The sequence below is a fragment of the Gouania willdenowi genome, chromosome 6, assembly GCF_900634775.1.
Source record: "Gouania willdenowi chromosome 6, fGouWil2.1, whole genome shotgun sequence".
NCBI classification, from domain to species: domain Eukaryota; kingdom Metazoa; phylum Chordata; class Actinopteri; order Blenniiformes; family Gobiesocidae; genus Gouania; species Gouania willdenowi.
The window spans coordinates 61816755-61829979 of record NC_041049.1 but is presented as its reverse complement, the minus strand read 5'-3'; the positions used below and the strand labels follow the sequence as shown (position 1 = coordinate 61829979).

The 13225-nt window shown below is 35.5% G+C and overlaps 1 protein-coding gene across 1 annotated transcript; it reads right to left on the bottom strand.

The window, feature by feature from the left end:
- Window positions 1-127: 127 nt before the first annotated feature.
- ints14 (integrator complex subunit 14) lies at window positions 128-13113 on the bottom strand. The gene is made up of 12 exons (XM_028449547.1): window positions 13046-13113; window positions 11824-12108; window positions 11646-11753; window positions 9537-9692; window positions 8212-8330; window positions 7978-8120; window positions 6547-6639; window positions 4938-5082; window positions 4722-4855; window positions 4056-4174; window positions 559-624; window positions 128-480 (listed from the first exon to the last, which is right to left on the bottom strand). The coding sequence occupies exons 2-12, from the start codon at window positions 12043-12045 to the stop codon at window positions 247-249; spliced, it is 1539 nt and encodes a 512-aa protein (XP_028305348.1). The 5' UTR covers window positions 12046-12108; window positions 13046-13113; the 3' UTR covers window positions 128-246.
- Window positions 13114-13225: the final 112 nt, after the last annotated feature.

The following is a 13225-nucleotide window of genomic DNA, read 5'->3' as shown; positions in this document are numbered from 1 at the left end:
CATCTATTTGTAAGTTTCTCTTCTGTTTTTATTTGAGAATTACTTTGATATCAACAAAATTCTGTCATATTTCCTGTAAATGTAGAATACGAATGAATTAAAAAAAAAAAAAAAAAAACTTTGACTGTCTAAAGAAAAGCGTGTGGAAAAGTATTTACATGTGAACATGTTCACTCCAACGCAGCATTTGGAGACATTGCTGTGGTGCACTGGTTCCATTTTCCAGTTCAGTCTATATTACATGGCTCAGCTGGAGAAGTCAGTAGGAATGGGAACTATGTTGTGATCAAAACCAGCATATTGAGGGTCCCCAGCACTGGCCCGTTTCAGCTGCTGTGCAGCGTGGGAAAGCTGGAAAGCAGCGTCAGGGTGGGCAGAATCTGGCAACATGGTGCACTCTCTCTCCAACAGATCAGCAACGCCTTTCAGAAGCTCCCAGAATCCAAACGCTAAGGCGGCTTTTCTCAAACGATTTAGCTCCTGAAAAACAGAAAAAATTATTTGAGGAAAAACAAGTTGGTTTTATTTTTTTATCCTTTTCAGTTTATCTGAACTTACCTTGTAGAAAGTCTGAGTTTTATCTGGTAATTTTCTTGCATTCCTTAGAATCTTCTGAACATCTGTCTGCATAATGAAAACAAACGTATTTAAACTCATTTAAAAGTAAAGCTGGGGTACTCAAATTATTTTTTTTAATAGCATCATAGTATATTGTAAATGTAATCTTTTCTGAAAAAATTGTACATCTGCATGCATTCTGTGCCTTATAATGTATTTTAGTTAATAAAACCCCAGAAGACAAAGTCTTGGCTGTCACCCCCTCCAGCTCCAATTGCAGGATTTAGAGAAAGGAAGGGTGAGCAGAGCCCAAGAAGGAGCCTCCTCATTGGCTGCCGTGATATATAGTGAAGCGTGTGCACGGTGCAAACTTGGATGCCAAACACCCACCAGGAAAGATTGCTATTAGAGGAAGAAAAGAAAGATGTTTGGATGCTACTTCAGACTATCAACCTGTTCACGCTGGGAGGGATTATCAGAGTCGGGGGCAGGACTTACGGTTTGAATTTAGCCATGCCCCTCTGTCGTGGTTCATGATACAGGTAGTGCAGCTTTAACACACTGCATACAACAAATCAATTAAACCGTTATGTTTATGGCGCTTTTGTTTTGATGCTGCAAAGTGTCAATGAAACAGGCAACATTAGAAACAAACCACGTTAAAACATGAAATGTATTACTTTTGACCAGATTTACAGCAATAATTCACATTTTTACGAGAAATTATCACAATTTAAAATCTGAACGTAAGCTTTTATTTTGGTACGTCTGGTGAATTTGCATATTAGCTAAATATTTAGTTTCACACGTGATTTAATATTTAACATTGACATTTTATGAGAAAAATTCACAACTGCTGTAAATCTAGTCAAAAGTAACAATTCAAATGTGTTTTGTTGCTAAATGTTGTAAAAAGATACTGTTTTTTTACAACATTTACAATCCGCGCCCAATATAATAAGGGATTTTAGACGCTCTCTATCTCTGTCTATCAAACCGATTTCTAACAGTTTAGTTTTTAGACACGCCCTTACCTTTTTGGTTTACATAATGAAAAACTGCTTTGTTAAGCAGAATAATGTGCCTCACGTCCTCTGTAGCCTGGATTAAGGTAAACACTAAGCTTAAATCTCCTAGTTTGATACTGGAACACATGAAAGAAAAAAGGTAAACACAACTATGGCATCTTTACCAAACGAGCTCTAAAATATTACATGATGCTAGCTGATCGAACCAAAATGTCAGTCCACACAAAAGAAAAAAAAAACATAGTATTGGATGTCCCATATCCTCCCATTTAATAGCACACAGTATATACAGTATTTATTAAAGTTAAAGCTGCAGGTATTGAGTAGAACAAATAGATGTGGTGGGAAAGAAGTGTTTGTGTTTGGAACAAAGCAGAGAGGTTAGGCATTAATGGCTTTACGTTCTATATCTTCATAATGTATTCACTATATAAATGTATTCATTAAGTCATCAACTCAGCATATAAAATGACCCTGTATGCTTGTTTTTTAATGTATGACCTATTAAAGAAAATAGTTTTCGAATAGAATTAGAATATACTTTGCCACAAATGTACAGATATATGAAATTTAGGGAGCACTTGGGGTTCAAGGACTTACTCAACATCCCACAGTGACCGCCCATGTTGGATTCAAACCATTAACTACACAAAAGACAGTATTTCTTCACACTGCCACACAACTAGAGGTCAGTATTTGATCAAATATAAAGGAGTTTCTCTATGGAATGAACACTGCCACCTAATAAACTGCCCAATAGCCTACAACAGTGTGTGTGTGCTATTTCCCATCTACTGATCCCATACAACATAACAGAACCCCAAAACTAATCTGATCTAACGTATCACCTATCATGTGACACCTATGGAAAGTATTACAGTTTATCACTAGGAGTGTGACGATATCTCGATATGGCAATATATCGCGATAATTTCCCGCACGATTGATTATCGATATGCTCCCGCTAAGTATCGATTTTTTAAAAAAATTATTTTTTTAATTTATTTATTTATTTATTTTTTCAAAACCTTTTCTGCTTTTTCACCTAAATGTGCAGGTACGTCTTCACAGAAATGTTGTCACTGTTTGTTGAAGGAACCAATATATTGTTTACTGGAATATTGCACTATAATGGTGTCACTGGTAAGAAAGACCCTATTTTTTGTTTACAGAAAGCACTATTGGAGATACTTATTCATTTACATTGATATGTTGACACTTATTTACAGAAATGTTGCACTAAAACAGTGTCACTGTTCATAGGACACTTTTTCAATTTATTGTCTTTCAGAGATAGAATATAAAAATCACTTAATCTTTTTTTTTCTTGTTATGTCAAAGATTATCGTAGATTGATTTCTGACCAATATATCGATAATCGCAGTATCGTCATATCGTTATTGTGAGCTTTGAATCGCGTATCGTGAGGTTCCCAGCCCTATTTATCACATTCTGTTTAGTTTTGTTTGATTTCTTTTTTAAACACGTTCTAATCTTTGACCAAACTCTTCTTTCAATAAGTCCTACGATATGATGGTGAGGCTGAATTATAAGCCCCTCAGGTTTCCCACCTCTCCAGCACATTCATTTTACTGCACTATTTCCCTGTGTAATGTGCAACAAAATGTCATATGTATTTAATGCGTCCAACAAAAAAAGAAAAAACTCACACTACAAGCCTGCTTCCTGAGGCCACTATGAACTGTAAACTTATATATATGTAAAGTTTGATTATGTTGTTGATATTCAGCATGTTCACACTTGTTCCAGCACCCATTTAGTAAAAGAGAAATCTGACTCTTATATCAGTAATCAGATAAAAAATAATCATTTAACACTGACTTTTATGAGAGTTTTTGCATGAACCAAGTTGTCTGAATTTAGTTGAGCCAAACAATCTCTACACCAGTGGTTGTCAAACTTTCTCCTACTTTTCATTCTAACTACTCCTCTTTGTCTGACTGTAACATTTTGCTCAGAATTCTATGAGAAAAACCACTATAGATCATAATTATGGAATAAAATAGTGATAACACATTTTAAAGATCTCATTTTGTAAATAAGTGAATGAAAACGTATTTAGTGGCTCCTGAATAGATTCATTTCTATACTTTTTATCATTTACAGTCATCTCCCTCATGATGTGGGACCAAGACTGACTATTGTATTTTCAGTTCATGTAACACAGCTCAATGTTGACAGGTAGTCATGGTAACAGCGCAATGTTGACAGGTAGTCAGGGTAATCCAGAGTTTACCATGTTACCGTGACTGGAGTGTGTTGGCTGAGCTTGAGCTGCTTGGCGGAGATCTGCGCTCTTTGGGTTTTTGTTGTCGTTTTGCGAGTTGCTGGTAATATTGAGTATGATTACCACTTGTTTAATTTTTTTATCTCTCTCAAGTACCCCCTGTAGTGCCATCACGTACCCCCATTTGAGAAACACCGCTCCACACAATGACTCCTCCATACCTGCAGTCCACTGGCTTTAATCCACACAGTAACGTTCTGTGCGTAGCTTCGTTTCACCTGTGGCGTCACAGGGAATGGACTTTTACTGTCGTCCTCTCCATAGGGGTTCTCGGCTGCCTCTGAAATGCATCAAAGGTCATGTGATCTAACTGTTAAACTGCCAACTGATTGGATCATAGTTAAAACAGGTGTTAGAAACTCAGGGATGAACACGAGGACTAGGCCTTGGATCTGTATGTGTAAAACCATTATGTTGTACTGTAGAGGTAGAGGATACACAGAACACAGAAATGAATTATTTTTAAAAACACCAGATTTAAAACTCCCAGATCTCATCCAACTCAAAACTGTCCAAATATTTAGAAAGCAAGTAAAGGTTCACTTCCTTCCAAAAGGGTTGCAGAAAAGATTATCTAGTGAGCCTTGTTTTGTTGTAATGTGGTATGTGTGTATAAGCTTTTGTTTCAACCTTCACCCTTTCGTGTTTTTTTGTTCTGTTTTTTTGTTTCTCTGAAGACTGCCAAAATAAAATAAAAATAAAAATAAATCAAATAGATGAATTAAAGCCTCATCTGCCTACATACCTAATAACTTAAAATCTATACTCATAGAAACAGTGAAACTTGCTGTTTGTGCTGAAAAACACCAGACAGGATAAGCATTCACCTGAGATTGGTCCTAAGTGTGTGATTTTGCCGAGCCATGGCAGAGGGTCTGGACCAGGCTCAAAGAGTGACATCATCATGTTGGATTTCTTTTTGCTGTCAGCCTGAGAGTGCAGCATCCCGTACCACTCCAACCTGAGGAGAAGAGTTAAACAATCATCACCTGACCTACAGACCCATTGAAACGCTACAGTATACAGAATATCAAGGCTCTCACCCCAGCTCGACCAGTGCCACCATCCCCTCAACTCGCAAACTACCATGAAGGAGAACACAGATATTAGGGCTTTTTCCTGCTGCCTGGCTGGCAGAAGGTTCCTCCTCCAGCTCCTCTGTGGCTCCTCCTCCAACATCATCCACGTCTGAAAACAAGTGACAAAGTAAAGCTTGGCTCAAGTCCCCCCTTTGTCTGACTACAACATTTTGCTCAGAATTCAGTGAAAAAACATCTATAGAGCATAATAATGGAATGAATGATTAATAACACAAATAAGTGAAAAGAAACAGTATTTAGTGGCTCCTGAATATATTTATTTCAATAGTTAAAATAGTTTATTTCATGTTCTAATCAACATAATTTCTATCAATATTTTGTGGGTTTTTTTGTGTTATGTTGTTGTTTATTTCTTTTTATTATTCTGTATATTTTTCTCTTCTTCTGTGTTTTTGTTGTCGTTTTTGTGTGTTGTTGGTATTTCTAAAACTATTCTCTCTCAGTGTGTCTGTTTTTGGTGTTGTGTGGTTGTTTCTTATGTAGCTTTGTATGTTATTTTTGTGTATTTTGTAGTGATTTTGTGTATTTTTCTCTCATTTAGTGTGTCTTAATTGTCATTTTGTGTGTTGCAGGTATTAGTATTTTTCTGTCCTAGTGTGAGTGTTTTTGGTGCCATTTTGTGTATTTTGTTGTCATTTGTCAGTTTTTTTTATTTTTTATAAATCAGTATATTTATCTCTTATTTTTAGTGTTTTTGTTGTCGTTTTGTGAGTTGCTAGTAATATTTAGTCTGATTATCATTTTTAACTCAAATATTAAACATAATAAACCCACATATTTTTTAACACTTTCATTTGTTCTCTCAATTACCACCTGTAGTTCCATCGCATACCCCAAGGGGTATACGTACCCCTATTTGAAAAACACTGACATAAGGCACAGGATCGGTGTACATTTTAAGACATTCTCAGGTCTTAAAGTGAAATATCAAGTATCAGAAAAAAACTGTCATTTATCAGACCAAACTGACTAATGACTCAGCAAAACCTTCATCAGATGAAACTGCTTCACATGTCAAACCAAACGCCGTCAAATGAAACATTCTCAGGCTTCAAAATAAAAGTCTTCAGAATCGACTGCCTCAAGCTGTTAAACACGACATGGCATTTTATTTTGAAGGAGCCGGAAGTACACATGAAGTAAGTTGAAAAGCTCTTTCCTTTTATTTCTTAAAAGTTAAGATATATCAACGTATTGTTTGATTAATAAATACATAAATGAAACGTTAGTATATCTTAACCTATAAATAAATAAATAGAAAACAACAGCTTTCAACTTACTCTAGTATCCGAAGCAGCACATTCTGATGACGTCATGTGTATTTCCAGTTTCTTCAAAATACATCATATCGTCTTTTACTGCCTGATGCGGTTTTATTGTTTAGTCTGATGACTTTTATTTTTAAGCCTGAGGCCGTTTTATTTAACAAATTAGTTAAGTTTTCCAGATACCTGAGGATGTCCTAAAATGTTACCGTACACAGGTCAATTTCCTCCATTACGCAACCTAATATGAACATAAAGAATATGATAAGCATAATGGGGTTACAAACCTTTGTTGACAGCAATAGGCAACACCAAGTGTCTGGATATGACAGGCGGACTAGAGATGTCTCCGATTTCCATGAAACCTACAATTTTTAAATCTGCAGAACCACAAATGAAGATTTGATTAATGACCAAAAAAAATGATTTGTATACATTGAGATCATAATATGGAGAATTTTTTTTTTTTAACCAATACATTTTCTTCTTATAACCTTCTTACGAAAACATTTGAACCGTGTGAACTCATAAACTGCACATTTCTTCATTTATCACCATGCAAAGTGAAACAATCAAACATAAAACATTGAATAAAAATGTAAGATGTAAGAAAAGTTTGCTTATGTTCCAAGCTTGGAATTTACATATTTTTATGCACTATGCAATAAAATAAATTCATTTATTTAATTGCAATAACAAAACATACATTGCTGTCGAAAAAAAGATTGCACTTCATGTAGTGTTGAAAAAAATTTTTTTACATATTTTTCCCAAGGTGTGTGCGTGCGTCACGTGTCGCTCTGTGTTGACGGTTCTGGCTTAATTTTAATCGTTAAACCACGGGCTCGGGCCGGATTCAGACGTTGTGCGGTAAATCAGGTGGTGTGTTTCTATTAGCACGAGAAAGATGCACAAATGGATGCTGACTCTCCTCTACATGCATGCGCACGGACACGAGGAGTGTCTGATTAAAACGGGATAAGGCTTAAAGATCTGGTCAGGTCTTTGTTTATTGGCCTGATTAAAGCTCTTCTCCCGCTGCTGCTCTTGGTTCAGGCCCGAGTGTACAGCTGAACTAGAGACCGGAACATCTAAACAAGCATCACTAAAACAGTCCCAGCACCCCCTATTGTTTAACCCTCTGGAGTCCAAGGTATAACTGGCCGTTTTTGAATACTTTACCTTTCTATATCACCATAAAAATGATTTAGCATGCCTTGTTTGGTATTATTTTTTCAGCACAACTTCAGCTGTATGAATTTACCGTTACTAACACAATTGACTTTAATTCACACAAAAACACCAAATTCGAGTAGAAAAAAAGGGTCTTTTTTACTCTGAAAACCACAAATATGTTTAACAAACTGATTTTATGAATGGGAATGCAAATATAAAGTGTACTTATCATTAACATATGTGCAAGTTTACAAAAAAAACAGGTCATATGCAACAATTTACATAAAAAAAGCAGGAAATACTTCAGGCGTTTTTCGCAAATTATCTGGCCAATGTGCAGTCTTAAATCGGTCATGTGATCAGGAAGCGTCGGCGCGTCCGTCGACTCCAGAGGGTTGAGCAGAGTATCGATTCACATACTGTGCTCTATCCATTTCAATCCCCTCTTATTTGCATCAATTCGTAGCTCATTTAGGATACAGTATATCCTTCTTTACATCCCTAGTTAAATGCTATCATGAGTTTCAAAGTAATCAAAGTACCTGTATTTACAGTACGGGGTATGGGGTCGACCTCGTCATCCACCACGACAGCTTCAGGACGTGGAAACACCTGAACGTCTGAGGAGAGATTCCCACAGTGTAAAACAGCGTGGAACGGGGAGTAGGCCACATCAATCAGCCTACTAGAGACACACAGAGAAAAATAAACTCTTTTAGTGAATAAAAAACTAAAAGTATTGTGGAGGGCTGGGTGTTTGTAGGATATATCTATACCCAAACATGGCCTGCACACTCTTCATACACAGCGGTCCGTCCACAGTCAGGATCTGCCCGTCACCTCCACTGAGGAAAAGAAGCTCCTCTAAGTTGTCCATGGCATCAGTCGTCTGCAACTGGGGTCGATGAAAAAAAGAGCTGATTTAACTACAGTATGTTCTAGAAAAAAAACTTTTTACTTATACAAAAGCAGGAGACGATATATCAAATTTCCTGGATGAAAAAAAAAACAGAAAATTACAATTCACAATAAATCTTCTCAGGTTACACAAGTTTCTGTTATTTAATAGTGCCCAGTGACTAATCACTATTGGGTTGTTTCATGTCATTTCAACAGATTTTCAGGACAAAAAAATTCTGAAATCTTTACCAATTGTTCCTTAATAATTCAATAGACACACTGTACATTTTTAGTTTGATCGGATTAATACTTTTTGAAATATGGATAATTTAGTGAGGTGTGTATTTCATTTTCAGCTTCTAACATCTCTAAATACTGTCTCTTTTTGAATTTGAGTCTTTTTTTAATATTCTATACCATGCACTTTTATTCTGATTAACTTTTATACTTTTTTATTGTACCTTGTGTTGTTTTTATAACTGTGTCTGTCTTTGCTTGAATCTTTAGTGTACTTGAGCGTTGTTGGGAGGGGCATGTGCAATTCTGTAGTACTTTGTACATTGACAATAGTTCTTCTCAGGAACTACATCACATAGGAAACGGAAATTTGGTCTCGTAATACAGCTCCACCTACTCTCTCAGAATATACAAAAAGATTTGCAATACATAATATTTGGTGGACATGACAGCTACTCAAAATTGGAATAAAGTTTGTTGGGGTTTGGGTCTGGAACATGTTTGGGTCTTCAGTAAACAACTTAGCATATGCCTCAGCCCCCTGTAATTTGATCAGCTTTGAGCTATGAACATAGACTGTTCACATCTATAATGATTAGTCACATATTTGCATTGGTTTTTGGGTGACACGCTCTTGAAATCCAAAAAAAAATTTTTAAAACTATATTCATTGGCCCATAACTGCATGTGGGATTGTAAGAAAAAATCTTTGTTTTAATTAATAGTATAAATATGACTTTTTCTTGGGACATAAAACTATTTCTCTTCATGCGACTTCTTCATTTTTATTTTGGACCCAACTTTTGAGCTATTTCACCACTTGCAGATATTGAAGATCCTTCACATGAGGCCATTGTAGCTTGGCTCTTTGTCTTATAATCATTTATTGAATGTCATGGAATGATCTTATTACTATTTTTAACATCAGCATCCACATTAAACATGAAAATGAACCTTTCTGTACCTCTTCAGCATTGGCTACACACATGATGAACATTTTGGTGGGAAAGGGGAAAGGGAGAGGGAACTTCTTGTCATCTCCACGATGCTTTAGTGTTTGAAGGGAGTGTCTGAGGGAACCCTTTCCGATACCCAGAGATCCATCGGTGACCAGCACCACCTGAAGGACAACAATAACCACAACACGGGAGAATTAACATTAGAAAAAGGCAAAAGGAAAATGAATTAACAACATTTTGTGAAAGTTACATTGTTAACAAAGACAAACAGTGCAGTTTCTAATCACACACAAGCAGTTCCTAGTTTTAATGTCGTGTGAAAACAAGGCGTAAAAGAGAAAAATAACTGTTATATTTTATTTATTTATTTATTTATTCAGTTTATTTCCGACATGGTTACATTCACTTTTTTTTTTTTTTATAAGTAGTTAATAGAGAATTGTTAGATATTGAGTTATAAATTGCTTGTTGAATATTTGCTTAGTTTGTTAAGGATTTATAACTGTGCCTTATAAACAGCCAATAGATAACTATAAAGTACATGTTAACTGTATGTTAATGATTTATAAATACAGTGGGGAAAATAAGTATTTGATACACGGTCTCTAATATTTTATCATAGGTACACTTCAACTGTGAGAGACATAATATTAAAAATATATTTAGAAAATTCCACAAAAACACATTTTCAAATAATTATTTTTCCTTTTATTGCATAAAATAAGTATTTGATACAATACAAAAAATGGAACTTAATATTTAATACAGATGTCAGATGTTTCCTGTAGTTCTTGACCAACTTATATAACTTTATATATGTTAGTAAATGTGGAATGGTTGCAACTTTAGAATAACGTCCCAATAACATAAAGTTTTAACTGACATTAGTGAGTAGTTTACTAATAGCTTATTCATGATCTATTACTAAATTATAAGGTATAGTTATAAATCATTAACATAAAGTTAACATGTCATTTATAAATTGTTTACTAACAGCTTGTCAGTTATCTATTGGCTATCTATAATTTAGACGTTCTTTATTGTCATTCAAACTTGAACTGTACAATACAGATAAGAAGGAAATTTTGTTGCATTGGCTCGTATAGCAGGCTAAAAAAAAAAAACCAGGGTAAAAAAACAGCAGCGAGTATTTACATGTTAAGGTAAGTAGTATTAGGCACAGTTATAAATCCTTAACAAACTGTTAGCAAATATTCAACAAGCAATTTATAACTCATTAACTAACAATTTATTAACTCATTGAGTGCCATTCACGTCTATAGGTGAATATCTAACTTGTACAGTGATGTAGTGATCAACTGGTGACATGTAGGTGGCAGCAGAGCACCTTTGGATGAGAGATCACCCGTTATGGGCAGAGCTCAGAGGAAGAGGAAAGGAGATGACAAGAGAGAAAATGGCACTACAAGAGTTGATGTTGAAGTTCCCAGCAGCTCACACTCGACCAGAGAATGTGTGGAACTAAGTGGACTATTGAGAGTGTCACAATGGTGAGAGAAAACGATCAAAAAACAGGGCAAGTGCAAACACTCGGCATGTCCGGGATGAGGAGGAAGTTGTGTGTGTGGAGAATGACGGGGGGAAAGACTTGGAGGAAGGCCAAAATCCAGTAGGCAAACCATTCAACTCTGACTTAGATAACAAAATATTAATAATGTTGCCATCAAAAGCCCGGTCTCAGTGTTGTTTTTGTAGTTTTATAGAAGGAAACCAATGTTGAGGTGTCACTAAAGCAAAAAAAATTGTTTCAAAGTCACTAATAGGTTTTTTCAGAAAAAGGCGTTTTTCTCAGCTTTTTGTCACAAACTGGCGATTTGTGTGAAATTTGCCTCGGATTACGGATGAACAAAACAAGCTAGAAACAAAATCATTCTTTCTGATGAAATTAGAGACTTTAATGTTTCAAAATCTGGTGTCAGAATTCATATTGTCATAGTACAAAATATTCTGTAGGTCTTTAAAAATTAGTCAAAATACTCGAAAACGGCCGGCACTGAGTGGGTAGAAATTTTGAAAATGGCTGGCACTGAATGAGTTAATGATCTATTAACTACTTATAAAACATATAGTTATTATAAAGTGTTAGCAAATACCTGGCATGGGCAGGCACTGCCCCACTCCTGCTGTACTACGTTACTAACACCTTGAAGAGCTGATTCAACACACGTCTTGTCATAATCCTCCAATGTGCTCAGAGCCTCCTAAGGACCAAAGCAAACATGACACTGCATGAAAACAACACGTACCAACATTCCAAAAGCCAAACTTTACCTGTAATGCATTGTAGTCCCTGGTAAAAGGCACTAAAAGCTCCCAGAGGGAAGAGAAGGCCATCAAGGCTGTGAACTCCAAGCGGTAGTTCGATGCCATGTGTTCAAACAACATGTTGAGACCATGGACGGCCAGATTCTTCCTTTGGAACTCCTCGCTGCCATCTAAACACACTGGTCGTGTCATGGACAGAGACACGTCCATCACCACCACAGTGGGCATGGCTCTCCTTCTGTTCACTGCCAATAATAAGAAACACCAAAGGCTCCAAACAAAGAGCCCTCACTGAAAGACAAGAAACACATGCAGGAGTTAATGAATACGGTTAAAAAATAGATATTACATGAAAAAGATGAACTAAACGGACACTAATATTGTGATACTAAAACACGGAAACATTTCAGAGACATAAATGTGTCCCCGTACTGCATGCACAGGCTGTAATATCACCAATTATTTCATTGTACCAGTTGTTAGAGCTTCTGTCTTTACCTGGTTATTGTTTTCTGGAATCTTATTGGGTTTTATTTACCAGTGATTAGTTCCTACTGCATATTTACATGTTTATAAATATTAATTTATTATTGTGCATAGTTCCTGTTATGAACATATAAGTACATCTGAATAAGACAACCTTTTATTATTATTATTATTAATAATAATAATAATAATAATAATAATAATAATGCAACTTTTTCTGATAATAAAAACAATGTCACAAAAAAATCTTGAAAACGTCATTAAAAAGCTGTCTGTTTTGTCTTTTGTTGTGTAATTACTTGTGGCCCAGACTATCATCTGGTTAGATCATATAATTTAATCTGTACTAAGATTAATAATAATAATAATAATAATAATAATAAATAAATAAATAAATACATTGGTTTCCAAATGTTTCCGAGCAGTAGGAACTAATCACCGGTAAATAAAGCCCAATAAAACTCTGGAAAATATTAATAATAAGTAATCACAGTAGTTCTATAATTTGTTAGCATCGTTACTGCAGATTGATAAACATTAAAGACGATAAAAAGCTACAAATACAGAGCACAGAGGCTAACGTTAGCTAGTTGGATAAATGATCATCGTTCGTCATATAAAAAGGCGTAAAAATATTTCTACTGTATGTTCAATCAGCGCTTGCAAGAAAAATACCTTTTAACTAAACTTTACAGTAACAAAGTAATTAAAAAAAACATGTTTATTTGGTTGAAATACGTGCCATTCAACGCTCCACTCGACAACCACTGTTTACAACGTCATGTGCAGCAGGTCAATTCAGTCCGTGTAGGAACAGAGGAAAATAAGCTGTAATGTCAACATTTATTCTCGAAAATACGATTACCACAAACATACTAAAACACTTTCCCCAAAATTGGATCTGGTTAAAAACACACATTTT